General features: G+C 44.8%; 2 protein-coding genes across 4 annotated transcripts; both read left to right on the top strand.

Annotated features, from left to right (window-relative positions):
* Nucleotides 1–89: 89 nt before the first annotated feature.
* MCM8 (minichromosome maintenance 8 homologous recombination repair factor) lies at nucleotides 90–15,193 on the top strand. Of its 3 annotated transcripts, XM_063152365.1 has the most exons (19): nucleotides 90–396; nucleotides 579–653; nucleotides 940–1,022; nucleotides 1,207–1,356; nucleotides 1,681–1,784; nucleotides 2,642–2,840; nucleotides 3,542–3,627; nucleotides 4,565–4,716; nucleotides 5,553–5,751; nucleotides 6,526–6,556; nucleotides 6,895–7,035; nucleotides 8,039–8,180; nucleotides 8,776–8,971; nucleotides 9,232–9,445; nucleotides 10,088–10,297; nucleotides 11,497–11,573; nucleotides 12,531–12,720; nucleotides 13,784–13,857; nucleotides 14,355–14,438. In XM_063152365.1, the coding sequence occupies exons 1-18, from the start codon at nucleotides 240–242 to the stop codon at nucleotides 13,838–13,840; spliced, it is 2,463 nt and encodes an 820-aa protein (XP_063008435.1). In that variant the 5' UTR covers nucleotides 90–239; the 3' UTR covers nucleotides 13,841–13,857; nucleotides 14,355–14,438. The 3 variants fall into 3 exon arrangements, with proteins under 3 accessions (XP_063008435.1, XP_063008434.1, XP_063008436.1); XM_063152364.1 differs by lacking the exon at nucleotides 13,784–13,857 and having other exon boundaries at nucleotides 14,355–15,193; XM_063152366.1 differs by lacking the exons at nucleotides 579–653; nucleotides 13,784–13,857 and having other exon boundaries at nucleotides 14,355–15,193.
* Nucleotides 15,194–16,181: 988 nt separating this feature from the next.
* Nucleotides 16,182–20,584, top strand: CRLS1 (cardiolipin synthase 1). Its single transcript, XM_063152363.1, has 7 exons — nucleotides 16,182–16,463; nucleotides 16,754–16,891; nucleotides 17,305–17,434; nucleotides 17,877–17,962; nucleotides 18,318–18,386; nucleotides 18,676–18,767; nucleotides 20,243–20,584. The coding sequence occupies exons 1-7, from the start codon at nucleotides 16,182–16,184 to the stop codon at nucleotides 20,352–20,354; spliced, it is 909 nt and encodes a 302-aa protein (XP_063008433.1). The 3' UTR covers nucleotides 20,355–20,584.
* Nucleotides 20,585–20,720: the final 136 nt, after the last annotated feature.

Raw genomic sequence — 20,720 nt, 5'->3', positions numbered from 1 at the left:
GAGGGGCCGCGGCGGGCGCGCCTGCGCAGTGCGGCAGCGCGGGAGGCGGGAGCCGGCGCTGAGGGCAGCGAGCGCCCGCCCGGGCCCGGGGTTGCCCGAGCCTTCCCCGCGCTGTGCTAGGGACGATAGGGCCTGCCTGCCGCCCCGTGCCCTCTGGAAACAGCACCGGTTTCAATTAAGTGTCTTTTGGTGCAATTTGTTTCCTCAGCTCGGTTTGCTGTCGCGTCTGGCAGCGGGAGATGAGCAGGGAGCTCAGGGGCAGGGGATGCGCCCGGGGCAGAGGCTTCCAGGGATGGCGAGGAGGATGGCGAGGAGGAGGAGGAGGATGGCGAGGAGGAGGAGGAGGATGGCGAGGCAGAGCACAGAAGGGAGAGCCCAAAAGGATGCCCGAACCTGGTGAGCCAGCCCCTGTGCTTCTGCTTTCTGAAGCCGTAATGTTCTTATTCTCCTAACGCACTGTGCTAGGCAATTACAGCTCCTTGTCTCCGGGGTCAAAAGAATCACTGAGAATAAAACTTGCAAAATTTCACTATCTGTATTCTTTCAATCCACATTTTTTATTTTTCTTCTTCCCCCAGCAAAATCTCGCCTAGTCCAATCAACGATGGACCAATTTATTCCCTATAAGGGCTGGAAACTTTATTTCTCTGAAGGTATTTTAAAACCTATTTTTCTAGAATTTATTACACATAGCGTTAGTAGAGTTACAAGTTCAAAAAAGAACAACTAAAATTTCATCTATGAAAACATAAATGCCATAAAGACTTCACTCTTGTGATATGCTGTAACCTTTGTGATCATTACTGGGATCTTGTGAAGATCTATCATCTTCTGTAGTTTTGCAGTGCAGAAAAACAATGGAAGAAAAATTACCTGTTTATGTATTTTGTGAAGTGGAAAGAATTATTTCTGTGACTAACGTGGTGTGTTTCTAACTAGTTTACAATGACAAGTCTCCTTTTGTCCAGAAGACTCAAGCCTTTGAAAAGTTTTTCATGCAGCGCATTGAGCTTTATGACAAGGTAAAAAACAAAGCCAAACATATCCCGCTCCAACAACCTGTTGTTGATACAAGAGCATTACAGGTTTTTAGTGGTTTTTCCCCATCAAAAGTAACCTCCATCAGAGACCTGAAACATTTAGGACATAATTTGGGTGTTTCACTTCTAATTTGAAGCGTATTTTGTCATTTATGGTGTTTCCCAGGATGAAATAGAAAGAAAAGGAAGCATTCTTGTGGATTATAAGGAGCTGATCCAGGACAGAGAGCTGACTAAATCAATACCAAATATATCTGCTGAACTCAGGGACATGCCTCAGAAAATACTGCAGTGTATGGGTCTGGCAATTCACCAGGTAAACACTGATACATGGAAGCAGAACCCTGACAACAAAAAAGAACCAGTGGCACTTAGAGGCCATTATGTTATAAACCCCACATCCCTGTGTTTCTCTTTCTTAGGGCAAATTACTGTTTGTTTAAAACTCAAGTGTTTCCATCTCTCCTCTTCCTATATGACCCACAAAATCACATTTTGAAGTTGCTTTGGTCTTGGTGCATTTTTCTTATTCATCATTGGAGTAGTTGACTAAAACTGAATGTAGTTCTATCACCTGTGTCTCTCCCTGTTGGGAGTTCTGATTCCTGTGGGTGTCTGTGTCCCCTCCTGTCCCCTGCAGGTGCTCACCAAGGACCTGGAGAGGCACGCAGCAGAGCTGCAGGTGCAGGAGGGATTGCCCCTGCAGGGGGAGCCTCTCATAAACGTGCCTCTCATCCATGCCAGGTAAGAGGGGCTGGTACTTCTTTCCCAGGGAAAAGCTGTTTCCTTCCTGGCTAATCCTTGCCAGTGTCCATGCATGGCTTGCATGTTTAAGGGAAAACTGGGCTCTGTGAAGCTTTTTCCAGGAGAACATTCTACATTCTGCTTTTTCTCTTCACTGTGACCTCATGTCCTTGTGAAGAAAAAAGTGAAGTGAAACCTCCTTTTAAACTGAACAAACAGCTTGAACTAGAAAAGCTTGTAAGTAGAGAAGTGGCTTATAAGCAGAACAATTATTCTATGAATAGAATTGTATTGATAAAAGCAGAATTATTTAAATTTCTGTTGACTGGAGAAGTTTTTAATGAAACAAGTCCTTAGAATGTTTTTTCTTTATCAGAAGTAATGGCATCTCACACTTCAAGGGTCTGAGGGAACTGAGTGTGTTCTATTGGAGTTCAAATTACCTTTTAAAAATTATTTTCTTTTTTATTATTGTTTTTAATTCCCTGCTGGTGGTGGCAGAGCCATAATAAAACTTTGGTCCTTCTGTGTCACAAGTCGAAATTCCAGGCTTTACCTGAAACTATGGAAAGAGACCCTTATGGATGATCTTAAATGTATTGCTAGGCCAGAGGTGTCACTGGATAAACAAACTGTACTGTTTGAGGCTGTTGAGGTCAATTCATGTGAGAATATTGAATATTCTGCTGCTTTCTAGAGCAAGAATCAAAAACTGTACCGTGGATTCACCAAAAAAAAATACTTCTAAGTGGTTTTTTCTGGATTTTACCCTATTTAATTGGGAGTAGGATTTTTTTGTCTGTGTTTGGATAGGTTTGGGGGTTATTTTTGTCCTCATTTTCTGTGTGCTAATGCAGGGTGTACAACTATGAGCCTCTGACCCAGCTGAAAAACGTGAGGGCCAACTGCTACGGCAAGTACATCGCCCTGCGTGGCACCGTGGTGAGGGTGAGCAACATCAAACCCCTGTGCACCAACCTGGCCTTCGTCTGTGCTGCCTGTGGGGACGTGCAGGCTGTTCCTCTCCCTGATGGCAAGTACACCCTTCCCACCAAGGTAAGCCCAAACCATGGAACTTTGTGCTTTTTGGTGTATTTTCACAGCAAAAATCAGCACCACAGGCGTTAAAAAAAAAGGGGGAAAAAAAAGTCTTTAAAGCTAGGTTAAATAACTGACACATTGAGAAATAATTAATTATACCTTGCAACTTTTCTGACTTCAGACCCTTGTTACTTATAAAAAATGTATGCTGCTGCAAGAGGATATGTGACCAAAAATACACAGAAATTCCTTGAAACCTGAAAAAAATATGATCTCTCTTAATTTCCATTTCACCAGTTGTGTTTAAAATGACTCACCTTGCTGTGGTGATTTTCTATGCTTACATTGTTTTTTTGTTTAAAACTTTCTGTTTTAATTTATTTTATTATTTTTATTATCTGGACTTAAGAAGCCATTAGACATAAGACAGTGCCTGGTTATTCTCAAACCAGTTCACTGGGGAGATCACACAGTTCTGCTGTGTTTGCTCTAACAGCTGTGAGTCAGAGTTCAGGTGTCTGTGCTTGATGGATCCTCGTAATTATGTACATCCTAATTTGTAGCCCTAATTTAATTGTCTTTTTTCCTGGAGTGATGCTGAATGTTGTTGCTTTGTAGGGGGGTTTTTTTGGATTTTTTTTTTTAATCAAATAAGACAATTTTACCCCAGGACTTTAAAAAAGGCTGGGAATAAGTCAGAATTCCTGTTGTTGCAGTGCCTTGTTCCCGAGTGCCGGGGCCGGTCCTTCACAGCTGACAGGAGCTCTCCTCTGACCACCACAGTGGACTGGCAGTCTGTCAAGTAAGCACAAAAATGTGATGTGACAGGACACTCAAGAAGTGACAGGATGGCTCCACCTGTGTTACAGTGTGTGATTTTATTAATCTTACTCTTTTGTAGCAAGCACTCTCCAACATTTGTATCACAAAGGAGTTGTTTTATCCAAGTGCTGGTATACTTTGTAACCTACCCTGTCATAGTTTCCTGGAAAGTCCTTCTGTCCTTGCCAAACTCTTGGAGAGATGCTCAGTTTTGCTTTTTGCTGCATTTCTCAATAATTTCTAATTGTATCTATGATTTCATGATTCCCTTTAACGAGCTGCAAGTCAGCTAGAAAAACCCTATTGGTCAGCTGTGCCACTTGACCTGAATGAGCTGGAAGTAAACTGGAGGGTTAAAAATCGTAGTTTAGAGTGATATTCATGTGAAAAGTCGTGCTGTTTTCAGCAGCTCCAGAGGGCGCTGTTCATCACAGCTTCTTCGGTAAAGCCTGGCTGGGCTTCCAGGGAATCTCAGAGCTCCAGGTGCAGAGCCAGAGCTGGAACTGTCACAGCCAGAGAGTCAACTGCTCTTCTCTTATGGTCTGAGAAATTCCTTGGGCTTTTCCAGGGTTGGAATACCTATTAAGAATTCATGGGGGTTATAATGTGTGAGCTCCTAATTTTTTGTTTATATGGGTTTTTTTATTTTATGTACTGTGTGTATTTCTACATGAACATGCTCATCAGTGATAGAAAATCTGTGTTTCAACTCGGAGTTCACAGTTACTGCATTTCTGGGCTTTATGTGTGGTTTATACCCATTCAGTGAAGTGTGACCTGAGGAATGCCCAGAGCTGCAGGTGCTGTGTGCTGCTGCTGCAGGGTGTGCAGCTGCCCTGGAGCTGTGTGCTGCTGCTGCAGGGTGTGCAGCTGCCCTGCTGTGTTGCAGGGTGTGCAGCTGCCCTGCTGTGTTGCAGGGTGCAGGAGCTCATGGAGGATGACCAGCGGGAGGCAGGACGGATCCCGCGCACCATCGAGTGTGAGCTGGTGCAGGATCTCGTGGACAGCTGTGTCCCAGGGGACATGGTCACTGTCACAGGCATAGTGAAGGTGGCAAGCACTGAAGAAGGTGAGTGCAGCATCTTCTTCCTACAGTGGAGTTTTGGTAGTGCTTACACAAGAACAACAGTCACTGCCCTTAATTGATGCCATAAGTCCATAAAGTGTAAATTTCTTTGGAAGTTACCAAGCTTTTGCAATGAAGAGTTATTTTAGGGCATTATTTGCTTAGCATTTTCTCTTTAATATCTCCTTCAGACATTAGGAGAACTGTCACACTGTTGTGAAGGAGAGTTAGCTTAGCTTAGTCTCCCTAGAGAAATTTTTCAACTCTTTTTTTTCCTTTTCTTTGCCAAAGTGAAGAAATAGCTGTGCACTGCTCTGAAAGAATGCATTGCAGATAACTGCAAGACTGTTTTACTCTGAGACTTCAGTCTCTGCTCAGTAATTAATCTGTGTAGAAAATGATTAATTATTAATTGATAATTACTGAGTAATTACTGTGCTACATGTTTAATGCTTCCACACCAGGCATCTTTTTTTTCCCCAAAAATATTGAATGGAAACATTTTATATTCAACTTTGCTTTGACAACAATAATATAATAATTTAAAATCCCTGGAAAAATTTATTTATTCTGGGACAAAATTCTCTCTAGACATGTATCCTCAGTTTCAGGAAAATATTTATTATGTACGTAAGTGGAGGGAACTTATAAGAACAAATGTAGCTAGAAACTTATTTTGCATCAATTTTACAAAATGCAGATGTACTTAAATATGAACATAACTGTACATGATATTTCTGAATTACTCTATTCCATTTGTAGATAATATGTAGATCATATTATAATAATAAAATTGATAGGGAAAATGCTCCATCATCCTTTCTCAATTTTTCTAACAGGAGCTTCTAAAAGCAAGAATGACAAGTGTATATTCTTACTGTACATTGAGGCAAATTCTGTCAGCAACAGTAAAGGACAAAAACTGAAGAATTTTGATGATGAGACCTTTCAGAGATCATTCATGGAGTTTTCCCTTAAAGACCTCTATGCCATCCAAGAAATTCAAGCTGAGGAAAATCTGTTCAAGCTGATTGTGAAGTAAGTTGTATCAGATCTAGACTGGGTCTAGGGATAGACATGAATCAGTGTGACACCTTCATAGAAATGTGACAGCTCATCCTAAAGCTGTGAAATGTCTGAGCCTCATGTAATAGAAACCACAGAGATCTAAGGAACTGCAGTGGGCAAGGGACTTGGGAGGGAGGTACTGCAGTGAGAATGTTGGGACTTTGGGAATGGTTTAGAGATTGAAGAAGTTGCCTGTGTTCTAGTTTAACCTTAGACAGAAAGCTCTGGGTAGAAAAACAATTAGTTAATTTTGTTCCTCACCATGTAAATTCAACTTACAAGTACCATTTTGTCCTCCAGTTTTCTACAGTAGAGGAAAGAGGTGCAAGAACTGAGCAGAGGGTGTGAAAGACCCTCAGTTCAGACTGAAAAGTACTCTTCTAGCTGGGATGGCCCTCAGGCCCTCCCAGTGGAGTCAAAGAACACAAACCCAGCACTTTAAAAGGAGGGTTACAGGCAGTCACTTGATTAAGACAAGAGCAGGTGCAGATAGCCCTAGGAAGCTGGTTCTCCTTTGTCTTTGTGGGGACTCAAGTGAAAAGCTTTTCTTGTTTCAGTCATCTCTGGTTATGCAAAAATTTCAAGAAATTTCATGCTGCTGATTTCTGTTGGAAATTCACAACAGCTACCCAAAAAAGTTTGATGTTTATTAAGGTGTTCTGTGATGAGAGAGAGGACAAGTGTTTATTTATAGCAATACATGATTTATCTTCCACTTATGTTACCCTGTGCTTTGCTTTCCAGCTCTCTTTGTCCTGCAATCTATGGCCATGAGGTAAATAATCTAAAAACTCTACTTTTAATTCCAGTTTGAAGAGTTTATGTCCCATCTAACTCCTAAAGGATTCACACAGCTTATCTGGGACAGGGGGAGGTGGCAGGGGCTGTTTTTACAGGTGACTGTTGTGATGTTTGTGAGGGTCCCCAGGACGAGGTGAGAGATGAGAATTTGACTCCAAGTTCTTAGAAGGCTGATATATCATATATCATATAATATCATACTATATAATACTAAAGTATAATGGAATGGAATGGAATGGAATGGAATGGAATGGAATGGAATGGAATGGAATGGAATGGAATGTTTACCAGTGTTGGCCTCTACCACAACAGATTGTGAAGGCAGGGTTGGCCCTGGCCTTGTTTGGAGGATGTCAGAAGTTTGTGGATGACAAGAACAGAATCCCAGTGCGAGGAGATCCACATGTTCTGGTTGTTGGAGATCCAGGATTAGGAAAAAGTCAGATGTTGCAAGTATGGTTTCCTTTATTACTGTGTTCTGTTTTCCTCTATTTCCTTGTTATCTTGACTTGCAGCCATGGGAGGATAACTGTGCTGAGACCAAAGGGTTGACTGAGCCTGGCTGGAGCTGTCTTTTCATGTGGGTTGCCTCAAGTACAGGAGAGTACCAAAGGGCTCTCCTGCTATCCAGGAGGACAAGGACAAGGACACCAAAGCAGGTGTCCTTGTCAGGCCCATGGGCTTTCAAGGACAGGCTTACAGGCTTGCTGTCCTGCCCTTACACAGTTCTTGTCACCAACCCTTTTCCCCAGTGAGGAGCTTCACTCCTTCCTGTCTTCATTTAGCTGGTCCATTGTGAAATGAAGTAATTCATCTTTGAACAAATGCAACTTCAGATACCCTGTGACTCTCCTCCTGTGAGGTTTACTTCCATTCCTTACCTTATATCCATGTTGCTAGCACAGATCTTTGTGGGAAAGGGACCTGATGCTGTGTTTGGGTTTTGATTTCAGGTATTTCTGCATGACTATGACAATTAGTAATAGATTTTTTTTTCCTTAAACTGAGTGATTTTTAAATTCCATGTCTATTTCCATGGTTACTGTGAAGTGCAAGAGGGACAGAATTCACCTAGAACTTCTTTAAAAAGTCCTTCTAACATGGACCTGTTGCATTAGGATATGATTTGCACTTAGCCAAGGTGATGTATTTACATGCAAATATCTTAACAAACAAAATTTTGAAATTATTCTTTTGTTCAATGAGGACTCTCCAGCATAGAGTAACTGATTTGTTTTTTCACATTGTTAGTTAAAAGAGAATACCATCCAAGAAAAGTTACTCCTACTGCTTTGCAGAATTATGTGGCTTGGAGTTGCAAGGAGTTAGAGCTTTACTGTTGGGTCATATTCAGTGGAAAGAAACAAATTTGGGGTTACTTTTAATTGTTTTTCTAGGATGAGGCTTATGAAATTCTTCACTTTGGAGAATGAAAAAGTATTTGTTTCTCTTCTAGGCTGTGTGTAACATTGCTCCTCGAGGTGTGTATGTTTGTGGTAATACTTCCACCAGCTCTGGCCTGACTGTTACACTCTCCAGAGATGGCACTTCTGGAGATTTTGCCTTGGAAGCTGGTGCCCTAGTGCTTGGAGATCAAGGTAATGCATGGAATGCACAGATTCTGTGTGGCCATGTGTAAGGGGCAGGAGAGTGTGTGCTGCTGAGTCTCAGCTGAGCCAAAGTGCTCACTTAACTGTGGGCTAGAAATGTCTGTTTGAAGTATGATACCATGGGAAGTTCTGAGCTTCTCCAGTGGCTTCTCTGGGGGCAGTTCCTGCTTTCCTAGAGTGTAGGGAATCTTCAGTTCTCCAGTTCATATACCAGACTTCTTACTGTGTCAAAGAACTAGGATTTTTTTTGTTCAGGGCTCCGTCTTGATATCAGCTGCTGGACTTTTACTGGTTTTGAAAAAGGACTCACTTATGAGATATGGTGTCTATTTTAAAAAGCTTGTTTCATCATCTTAGTGAATCACCAAAATGCTGCATCCCCAAGTCAGGCTGAGTTCATTGTGTTTGGTTGCATTACCATGGAATGAAAAAAAAGCTGGCTGAAATTGAGATTTTCCAATGTCTCCTGCAATCCCTGGGGTTCTAAGTTGGATTTCTGATGTGTCACTAGATTGTAGGACACGCTTGTCCTTCAGTTAATGTGTTGTCTGATAAGTCTTTGTCCTGTTTTAATTGCTTCCAGGCATTTGTGGAATAGATGAATTTGATAAGATGGGAAACCAGCACCAGGCTTTGTTGGAAGCCATGGAGCAGCAGAGCATCAGCCTGGCCAAGGCTGGCATTGTTTGCAGTCTGCCAGCTCGGACATCCATTGTTGCTGCAGCAAACCCCGTTGGAGGACATTATAACAAGGCCAAAACAGTGTCTGAGAACCTAAAGTGAGCCCTTTCTGAAATGCTGCTTTTGTAATTCACATTCAGGAGTAGATGCTTCTGATGGTCTTGTAGCTTGTGTACAATTGCTTTCTAGAATTTTGGAGTGTGCACACAAACTTTAATAATCTTTAGTGGCTTTTGAGAGAGAAATTCCTGTTGTACTTTATTCTGAATGAGCAGGACAGGATCTTTTACCTGTGTTTGAAGTGGAACAGAGTTGCTATAATTTTTACACTACTCCAAGTTCCTTGTGTTTCCTCCAGGATGGGGAGTGCTCTGCTGTCAAGGTTTGATCTGGTGTTCATCCTGCTGGACACACCCAACGAGGACCACGACCACCTGCTGTCGGAGCACGTGATGGCCATGCGGGCCGGCCGGCGCGCCGCCGCCACCAGCGCCCTGGTGACACGGGCCAGCTCCCAGGAGCACTCTGTCCTCCAGGCCACCTCGGACCGACCCCTGCTCGAGAGGCTCAAGGTGAGACCTGGCCTGGGGCTGCTGCTCTAAGGCAAATTTGCTCTGTTGGGTTTCAATAAGGAGATACAGAAGTGGGCTGGGTGTAATAATTTGGTGTAACATGATCTGTGATGGAGTGTTGAATCCAAATAAAGCAGTGTGGAAGCAAATCCTTGGGCTTCTGCAACACCATGGATTTGGGAAGTATAGGAGAGGAAGCATGTTTCTCATTAGACTTCAATGATGGCTTTGAGAACTGATATTGTCAAATGCCAGGTCTTGGGACAATACTCCTACTGGAGGTAAACCCATGCACTTTTGGAAACAGGATATCAGCAGTGATGGTTTAGTCTTCTCTGGAGCTGTGGGAATTGGGATTTTCTCTTTTTGAGAAGAGATTTAACTTTATAACAAATTCTATTTGGCACTTCCTACCATTGCAGATGAGAACCCTTGGCTGCTTTTCCTGAAATGGCCAAGTGTGTGTGTTTACATGTCCGAGCGTAGCATGGGGACTTGAAGTACACCATTCATATACACAGGACCAAAGCCCTTATAGTGATGACTTCACCAGATAAAGCATAAAGATGATGATTTGATATTAAAATTTTTATTGTATAGAATTCTGACAGACAGAAATCTAACTCTTTGTAATGGTGCTAGATCTCAACAGGAGAAAACTTTGATGCCATTCCCCATCAGCTGCTGAGGAAGTACGTGGGGTACGCTCGGCAGTACGTGCACCCCAGCTTGTCTCCAGAGGCTGCACAAGTCCTCCAGGAATTCTACCTGGAGCTCCGGAAACAGAACCAAGGGGCAGACAGCACCCCCATCACCACGAGGCAGCTGGAGTCCCTGATTCGCCTGACAGAGGTAAATGCAAGCTGGAATGCTTGAGGGATTGAGAGCAAAGAGATTATTCCTGAGGTACTACCCAAATCCTACCATTTTTTATAGCTTATTCACCACTATGCTTTCTCTGTTTGGTTAAAAAAAAAAAAAAAAAGTGAGAATGCATCAGATTTAGAAGGGTATTAGAATAAGATCCCAATATTACCAGGTAGATTGTGCCTGGGCTAGTCTGACCCTTGCTGCTGGGCCAAAGGCGGCAACTGTGGTGTTTCAGTTGCAGCTGCAGTGTTGCAGCTGGGCACTGAAACAAGTCCAGGCTTGTAGAAACTCAGTTTTACCTCAGGTGGGAAGGCTTCAGGCTAGGGTGAAGAGGAAAAGGAGACGGATTCTGTCGGAGGGTTAATATCTAGAGTTTTATTCCGTGGTCACAGACGTCTGAATCTTAGTTAACAGCTCCAACAGAATCCTGAGCACATGGTTCTGGCTCAATTTAAGCTCAGGGACAGGGGGAGGGGAAGGGACAGGTGAGCACCAACCAGGTGGGAGGAGGAGGGTCTCAGGGGACGAGGGACACATAGACAGGCCAATGACCCCCAGGCCTGAGGGGCATCCTTTGAACTTGACCAACCACACGATGCCCTTGCTGGAATGTTAAAACTGATTGACAGCCCAGCAGGGAGCGGGGGGGAAGGGGAAGAGAGGTATTCCCACCTGGGAAGGGGCTGGGAAGTTTAAAACAGGAAATTGCAAACACTGCAACAGAAGGGCTTAAGAGCTGCTGTTCCTTAAAACTTCTTATAAAGCAAAACACCCTTGAGGAGGTGGGAAGAGGGTCTATCACATTCCCCAAAAGGAGAAAAAAGCAGGTGCAGGCAGGAGCAACTGCTGCTCACCTTGAACCTAGACTGCTTCTGTTTTCCCTAACACTGCCTTAACAGCACTATCTGCGATCTGCTGCTTCACAAGGCTACTCTGCTGATAAGCAAATAAATTCCAAGCCACAACCTAAAAGTGCAAGTATGCAGGAGGACACAGTGACACACTAACAAAAAATAGAAAAATCTTCCTCTAATCCTGTATGCTTAGGTTCTGTCTCTGCTTAGGTTCTATCTCTGCTCCTAAAATTTGTGCTTGTAGCCCTTGTAGAGTGATTGTAGCCCTTTTTCATATCAGTTATGATATATCTTAAACCTTTGTGGGATATTTTTTTCTGTTTTAAGGCACGATCAAGGCTGGAATTAAGAGAGAAGTCTACCAAGGAAGATGCTGAGGATGTAATAGAGATAATGAAATACAGGTAGTAGAAAATACTGTTTTAAAGATAAATAAGGCATCACAGTGCTATTCATTTGAAACTTAATTCCTTTACATATTCAAACACAATGAAGAAATCCCTTTATCAGGCTTAGAACCATGATACTTCCTGAAGGGAGGTTGTAGACAGATGGGGGTTGGTCTCTTCCACAGGGGGGCTGATGGTGTGATCTCTGGTAGGTGAAGAGTTTGGCAAGGAAATTCACCTGTTCTTAGCCCACTTCATTTCACTGAGTTTTTCAAATGGTTTATGTTGCTTTACATCAGGTAAGATGTCATTCTCCAGTTTGGTATTTTTGTCTTTATTTTCCCAGATCAAGAGGACACAATCTCAAGCTGTGTCAGGGAAGGTATAGGTTGGATATTAGGAAAAAGTTTTTCACCGAAAGAACAATAAAGTACTGGAGTGCTCTTCCCAGGGAGGTGGTAGAATCACCATCTCTGGATGTGTTTAAAAAAAGACTGGATATGGCACTTGAGATGCTAGGGCACAGGTTGGACTCAGTGATCTTAGAGGTCTCTCCCAACCTCATGATTCTGTGATACTACATTATTTTGTGATTCTGTGATACTACTATTTGGATTTGTTAGCTGCTCCTTAAAAGCTGCCAGCAGCTCTAAGTCAAATACAACTGCTTAGGCTTGTGAGTTGTGGGGTCACAGTGGTTCTGCCTGTCTGGGCACAGTAATGCACACGTGAGGCTCTGCTGAAGAGTTTTTGTCCCCTGTGAGTTCTCTCTGGTACAGGTGAACAATTAAAAGTTCAAGAGTGATTTGGATGAATGCTTAGTCTAAGTTCCCTAGAGAGTGACCTGACAGGGGGTGGTTTTCTATGTGGCTTCTGAAAGTTCTCAAGCATCACATTTTGGGACTCAAATCCACATATGTTTGCTTTTCTGTCCTGCTGAGAGTTTGATCTCTTTTTGTAACCTGTTTGTAGCATGCTGGGCACTTACTCGGACGAGTTTGGGAAGCTGGACTTCGAGCGCTCCCAGCACGGCTCTGGGATGAGCAATCGCTCGCAGGCCAAGAGATTCGTGTCTGCCCTGAGCAGCGTGGCAGAGAGAACCTACAACAACCTCTTCGACCTGCAGCAGCTGCGCCACATCGCCGGCCAGCTGCAGCTGCGGGTGAGCGCCCCCTGCAGCAGCCACGCACTGCCAGGCCACCCTCGGTAGTGCTGCCAAAGGCACAGGGGCAGAGGCGCCTCTGCTGCCTCTTTGCAATGGCAGACGTGACCAGTGTGCTGCTGTTGGGCTGAGCAGAGCTCCTCAAGTGTCTGTGAGCTCCACTCACCCCACAGCTGTTTGCAACAGCAGCTCCTTGCACTGGTAAGGGCTGATCCCACTGATGAGGCTGGCTCTGAGCAAGATCCTGGTTTGATCGGTGAAAGGCAGTGGTGCTTTCAGTGCTGCACTCCTTCTGCCTCCCCAGAGGACACACCTGGTTAGTTTAGACTTGTGGTGTCTGTGCTCTATTTCAGCAGTGCAATGATGTTTCTGCATCACCTCCTCTGGATGAAATATGCCTTTAGATTTTCATTCCTGCTCAGACATCCTGAAGTTGTATGTTGAAAGGATCATCTAGGACATGTGGCCACAAATGTATTCTGCCCTGTAATTGATTTGCATTCTTTACTTGTGGGGGCTTCAGCCAAACAGAACTATTGATAGCTAACTGTATATTTGCTCCACTTATTGAAGTTATTTTAACTAACTCTAATTCTCCCTTCATATGTAGAATATTTTTGCCCACCCAGGGATACCATTTCTTGCTGTTTGTTTGGGGGATCCATGGGGAGTCCCCAGGGGCCCCCTAAGCTGTGTGTTGGCTGGCAGCAGCAGGCAGGCAAGGAGACTCCACACAGCTTCTGAGGGTGCTGATTAGATGAGGATTTATTGGGGGTCCCGGCCCTGGGAGCAGCACAGTTTCTGAGGGAGAAAGGGGGGAGAGAGGGAGAGCCTAGGGAGAAAAGGGGCCAAGAGCTTCTCATCTCTTGCAGAGCTTAACAGGGAGATTCAAAGTGAGTGCAGAATAAGACTTGGGCCAATGGGATTACACATACATGAAACTTCGGGAGAGAATCCCAGGCTTGGAATAAACTGTACGTTTTTGAGGGGTGAGACAGAGCATACCATTTAACTAAAATGTAACACCACACATCACCTCCTCTGGGTTATTTATGCCTTTCAGGTTTTCATTCCTGCTTCAGACATCCTGAAGTTGCATGTTGAAAGGAACATCATCTAGGACACGTGGCCACAAATGTAATTGATTTGCATTCTGTACTCCTGAGGGCTTCAGCCAAACAGAACTATTGATAGCTAACTGTACTTTTTGCTCCATTGACTACTTATTGAAGTTAATTTAATTAACTCTAATTCTCCCTTCTTATATAAACTACTTTTGCCCATTCAAAGTTCTATACCTGGAAATCAGGGAGAGTTGTAGAAATCATGCATTTGTGGTAGATACTTCTGTTTCAGAACTGGAATTTACACATATGTAGCTGCACCCTTTCTTCATGTCATAAAGGAGAGACTGCTGCTTCAGTGTAACACTCCAGTAAAACCAGTGTGTAACTAAAGCAGCAGACAGGGGGGCTGATGGTGTGAGATCTCTGGTAGGTGAACAGTTTGCCAAGGAAATTCACCTATTCTTAGCCCACTTCATTTCACTGAGTTCTTTAAAATGATCTATGTTGCTTTACATCAGGTAAGATGTCATTCTCCAATTTGGTATTTTTGTCTTTTTTTTTTCCCAGGTATCTGATTTTGAAAGCTTTATTGGATCCCTGAATGATCAGGGTTATCTTTTGAAGAAAGGTTCAAGAGTTTATCAGCTCCAGACCATGTGAGAGGAGTCACTGTGATGGACTTCCTTGGGATGATTGTCCCCTTGCACAGCTGACCTGGAGCAGGGAGGCACACCCTGAGCTGAGCTGTGCCTGCCACAGCGCTGGGGTTTGCTGGGCTGGAGATTCCCCTGCAGAAAATTAAACTGGAGAGCTGCAACAGGACAAACTGGCACATGGTACTGCTGCCTGGCTCATCCTGCAGCTCTCTGTTCCAAATGGGACCTCATCATCCCCCAGGAGTGGAAGGTTATTCTGTTACAGTGCCATAAGGGACTTCACTTCTGAAAGAGATGCTGCACCCACAAATTCCAGCCCAGGAATCTTCCATGAGAGGATGGTATGAGCTGTACTTTCAGCATTGTGGTTCATTTAAAGTCTAGAAATGTTTCCAGTAGTTTCTGACAACACTGTTTGATAGCTGTTACCAAATGACACTTTACTGAATCTGACTTGACTTTCTGCTTTGAAACATGGTCTTTGAAGCCAAGGTTTTATTTAAAATCCAAGTCTGATTTAAGAAAATATCCTTATTGCAATATTTAATTTGTAAAGCAGGGATTGGATTTTGACTTCCATTAAACTTTATATATGAGAAATATGACTTGTTCAAGGCTGTTTAATGGCCTTTACAGGATCTGTAAACAAACAGGTTCTGTTTGTTTCTGTGTAACTGTTCCTGACACAGAACCATGTGTGTTCAGCAGGGGTGAAGTGCTGAATGCCTCCTGACTTTGATGAAATAAGAACCATGGTCTGGTGCAATGAAACAGCAGCTGGGAAGCTTTCAGTGTAAGAATTAAAAACCTACAAACACCAATACACCCTCCCTAAAGAAAAATATACTTTAAAAAATCAGGACTTGTTTTCCCTCTTTCATTTCCCAGGTAAGATATGATAGACGACAAAAAGCAGAAATACTGAAACTTAGTGCCTCACCCTGTTATTTAAGGAACATCAGGGACCAAATATACTTGAAACTGAGAACTGGTCATCCAGATGAAATGCTTTACGTACAAAACCACAGGTTCTACATGGGAGCTCTGAAGGGGCAAGGTCTGCTCTATCAGCTAAAGGGCAGTAGGTGTTGGAGGCTGATTTTGGCTTAGTGCAGGGCTGGGACAGGAGCGCGCCCCAGGAGCCAACAAACAACTGCAGCTGGGAAAGCGAACTCATTGCCGTTCCTCCTTGAGACAGCAAACGCGGGCAGGCCAGAGCCAGGAGCAAGGGCTGAGCTCCAGACACCACTCGCGCTCTCGGAGCAGTTTCTCAAGGCAAAGCGAACCTTCCCCTTCCTCCCTCAAGGGCTTTCCCACAACGGCGCGGCCCCGCCGTGAGGGGGAGCGGGACGAGCCCGGGCAGCCGCCCACCGGGCCGCCATGGGCATCGCCGTCCGCGCCCGGGGGCCGCCGGGGGAGAGCCTGAGGCGGGAAAGCACGGGGAAAGCGGTGGAAAAGCACCGGGGAGGCTTTCCCGGCACCGGCCCTTCCACTCGGCTGCCAGCCGTAAAGCGCGCGGCCTGAGGAGGGGCGGGGCTGACGCAAAGCGCCGCAAAAGGTCGCGCGTCCCCGGCAGCGCTCGCGGCACACGCGCCGCGCGCGGCTGGCGCGCCGTGCTCAGTCCCGCGGCGCGGATGGCGCGAGGCCGCGCGCTCCCGCGGGCAGCGCGGCCGCGCGCGTAGGGGCCGCGGGCAGCGCCTCTCCCGCAGCGCTTCTCCCGCGCCGCTGCTGCCGCGCCATGCTGGCCGCCGCCTGGCTGGGCAGGGGCTCCTGGGGGCTCCTTCGCGGCGCGGCGCCGAGGCGGCCGGGCGGCGGAGCGAGGCCTCTGGGCGGCCGGCCCGGCTCGGCGGCGGCGGGAAATGAGGCGCGGCGCGGCGGGGGCGTCTCGTGCGTGCCCGCCTGCGCGGGGCTCCCGCGGCTGCTGCGCGCGCCCGCCGCCGCCTGGCGCCTCCTGAGCGGCGGGGCCGCCCCGCCCGAGCCCCGGCCGGAGCGCGGCGCGGCGGGGCCCTACGCCGAGCTGGTACGTGCGGGACGGCGGGGACGGGCGGGGGAAGCCGGGCGGGCTGAGCCATGTCACAGCCGGCGCTCCGAGGCACGGACCCTGCCCCGGCGCTCTCCTGCCCGAGGCAAAGTTAATGTTTAGCAGGTCGAGGCCGTGCGCCTCGCCAGAGCAGCGCGCCGCTTCCAAGAACTTTGCCGGCTTTCTGGCTAGTTAAGCGGAAAAAGTATTTGTAGCGATTAAAACTCTGTTACGTGCCAAGGTGGGGTTTGAGTTCCTGCCCTGAAGTTTTTTCGTTTCTTGCTTTACAGTATGAAAACCCCTGGACCATCCCAAATATCCTGTCCATGGCAAGAATGGGTCTGGCGCCAGTTTTGGGCTATTTGATTGTTGAAGAGAATTTCAACGTTGCCCTCGGTGTGTTTGTCCTGGCTGGCGTGACAGACCTGGTATGTCGGCTTGGAAGGGCTTTGGGAGCGTTGGAACAGACTCCTGTGTAGAATGGAAACGGACAAAACAGATTTGTTTTGTTTTCTAGGATTTGTTTTTAGATTTGTTAGTTTCTAGGAATGCTGTATATATCCTTTGTGGTGCTGCAAAGGGAATTTGCAGGTGCCTGAAGGCATTAATGCTAATGGAGGAAAGGGGAATGACCAGCCCCGGGTGGGCATTGGCCACTCCGTGCTTGTGCACCTGCTGGTCTGTTAAATGATACAAGTATCAGCTAAGAGGTATCACATTTTATCCTAGTTAAACTCGCTGTTTTACCTGATGTCATTCATTAAATATCTCTCTAAAGTAGCGTGCAGGAGCTGTTGTGGTTCATACTCTTCTAACAGCTATTGAATTTTGGTTTTCCTAGTTGGACGGATTTATTGCACGGAACTGGGCTAATCAGAAATCAGCACTGGGAAGTGCTCTCGATCCCCTGGCAGATAAAATCCTCATCAGTGTGCTCTATGTGAGCCTAACTTGTGCAAACCTTATCCCAGGTGAGGAAATGTCATTTGTGTGCTCTAGATGAGGAAAGGAAGGTCGGTTTGTGTGTAGCAACACTTCTGGTGTTTCTAAAAGGAAAACTGTGTATCTCTTGGAACTCTTGCTTTGCCCTTTGTTCCCATTAAGCAATTCCCCAGGGACCCCACAGAAAGCAAGTGCTGCCACATACAAAGTGGCATGTACTGCCATTTCTAGGTGCTCTTTCTTTAAAGCACTAATAGTAGTTCTGTAAAGTTGTTTTTCATGGACTGGATTGTTTCAAGTCTTCAGTTTAAACCGTTTCAAGAGTTGTGTTAAACATCCTCACTAATGCACAGAACTCGCTCAAGAGAATTTGGGTGCGGTTATTTCATCTTGCTTCCAATTTCCAGCTCTTTTGTTTGTGTTTTACCTTTAATCATGGGCAGTTTTTCACTGGCTGGTGTTGCCTTGCAGTTCCCCTGACTTCCATGATCATCCTGCGGGACGCGGCGCTCATTGCCGCCGTCTTTTACGTGCGATACAAAACTCTTTCTCCACCGGTGAGTGCACAGCATTAAAAGTGTCTAATCATAACAAAAAATACATGAATAAGCTTGTTTAATAGCTGAGTTGTGACCAAGAGATTTGTCATCTTGAGGCTTGATGGTCACAAGATGTAATGCTTGTTCTTTTGCCAAACAGATTTCTGAGCAGAGCAGTGTTTTAATAAAGTTTGGTTTGTAAAGATAAGTCAGAGCTACTGATAGCTTTTTTCCTGTGTGTGCTGTAATAATAAATCTTACAAAAGAGCAGTGTAATTCAGTGCTACAGTTGCCTTTTCTTTATCATGTGGACAGGTATATCAGATTGAATGTACAAGGGCTGCATTTTTTTCCCTCTTTTCTCCCCCAACAGAGAACCCTGAGTAGGTATTTTAACCCCTGTTATGCTACTGCACAACTAAAACCAACATTTATCAGCAAGGTAAGAGCAATAACTTGTTACAAAAGATAACTCCTGGGTGCTTGGAGCATTGTGTGGCTTGGAGGGTGGGGATGATTTACCACTACTGCTGAGTACAGTTTCAAAATAGTGCCAACTATGCTCTGTCAGAGAACGTGCTAATTTGGAGAGAATAAGATGCTTTATTTTAAGAAGGTCTCTAAATAAATTTTCTATATGTAAACTAATCCTTAAAGCAGTAATACAAGTGTGTGTTGGTATTCCTTGTACTCCTTCAAGTTGCTCACAGTTCCTGTTTTGCTTTTCTCAGATGAACACAGCAGTTCAGCTGATTTTGGTGGCGGCTTCTCTAGCAGCACCTGTTTTCAATTATGTGGACAGCGTATATCTGCAGACATTATGGTAACTGATATCTTACATCTTTTTCCCCAGATAATTTAATGTGCTCCTAAGGAAACTGGTAATCAAGATTAATTTGTGTGGAACAAAAAAATCTTCTGTGCTCAGAAGATGCAATAGGCCCATATGCTTGGATTTTTACACCTTTAGTCTTAAATGACACCAGAGATAGATATTTATTTGTATTTAATGAAACTAGTAAGATGCAGGAATATTAGCTTAGAAACAAGTCTTTGGGGTAGGCATGGTGAACACAGGCAGAACACAAATTCAGATCAGTGGAGAAAAAAGGAGTAGGAAGAAAGGCTGCATGGATTCCTCATTTACTCATGCCAGAAGTGTCCTTGAACAAGCAACCTTGGGATCAGCAATAACAGCCATTCTTATTTTTGCTTTATACAGTACCTGCTATCTTGACATCCAGGTTTCTGCAGCCTGTTCGAAAAGCACATGGAGAAATGGTGATTCCTCCTAGACCTTAGGAAGGAAGGAGAGAGATGGGATAAGAACAGGCATAAAGGAACTTTCCTCCTTAAAAAATGCTGTTCCCTCTGCTCTCATTGAGCTCTGAACTGCAGCTGGCTGCATCTGTTAGAGTGCAGTTATTTTTCCTGAGCTGTTTGGCAAAAGTTCTGAACAGCAGATATCAGAATTACTTAGTAACTTAAAGTAGTACAAAATCCAGTGTTACTTGTCTTCTAGGGAAATAAATAAAAAAAAACCAACCAAACCAAAGAAACCAAAACCACCAATCCAAACCAAGAAGTGTTTAAGGAACTGTGAATGAACCTTGATCTTAACAGTCTGTGGTTTTTTATCCTGGTGGTAAGACAAAATCTAGAGTTGCCTCTGGGTGTAATTTGGCCGGGTGTTCTGTGAATGCTCTCAGAAACTCCCTGGCAGTGCTCAGGGAGGGCAACAGGAGCAGGCAGGGCTGTGGCAGTGACCTCAGGGTGGTGTCAGCCTTTCACAGAGGAGCACTGCTTATTTAGGGGTACCTGTGGTCTGGGAGGGAAACGCGAGAGGCTGAAGCAGGAATTTGTTCTTTAGCTTTGGGACTTGGTGAAAATGGTAAGTTTGAGTCTTGAGGGGTTTGAATGCTTGCTCCCTGCTCACACTGCCAAGGAATAGTTTCTCACATTTGTCAGTTCTCAAGCTGGTAAAAGTTATGTAGGCTGCAAATGCTGAATCTTTTGTTTTCCCTTCTCTAAAGCAAGTGCTGGTGTGGTGACAATTTGCCCTGGTATGCAGTTATAGTGAAGCACGCTGCTTACCCCTGGATGGCAGAGCCTTTGTGTATCTAATCCTCCCCATAGCCCTGATTTTCAGCTTATAAACTGTAAGCTGCATTTGTGTGGAGCATAGTTCCTGACTGTGTAGTTATAAACAGATGCTAAAAAAAAAAAAAAAAAAAGAAAAAGGCACTTTTTCTATTGTCCATAGACCCCCATGACTTAGAGGAACTCTTTTCCCCAAAGGTGCATCACAGCTTTCACAACGGTGACATCTGGCTACAGCTATTACCACTATGGCAGGAAAACTGTCCAGGTGATCAAGAACAAGTGGAGTGGTCCAGGTGATCAAAGGTGAAGTGTTCCTGGAAAGGCAGGAAGGTGCTGTGCCCCCAGAGGTGGTGGTATTGCAGCTGAGTTTTGGATCAAAGCACTCTTTGTTTATCTGCTTAAACCATGGCATCACAATGAAGTGAAATTTGAACATGTACTGTGTATATATGTAGAGACAGACTTTTTGATGTATTTTTAATTTCCTGAAAAAACGAGGTTGTTTACAAAACCAAATAAATAATTAGTAAAAACACAGGTTACTTGCTGCTGCCATGTGCATTCTCAGTAATTTTATGCTGGTTTTGAAGTCAAGACACACACTTGGCACCAGATTTGTTTTGCCATATTCATGCACGGCACTGAGTACACTGGGATCTGAGAAGAAAAAGCA

Source organism: Melospiza melodia, chromosome 3 (assembly GCF_035770615.1).
Source record: "Melospiza melodia melodia isolate bMelMel2 chromosome 3, bMelMel2.pri, whole genome shotgun sequence".
NCBI lineage: Eukaryota > Metazoa > Chordata > Aves > Passeriformes > Passerellidae > Melospiza > Melospiza melodia.
This window is presented reverse-complemented; position numbering and strand designations above follow the sequence as displayed.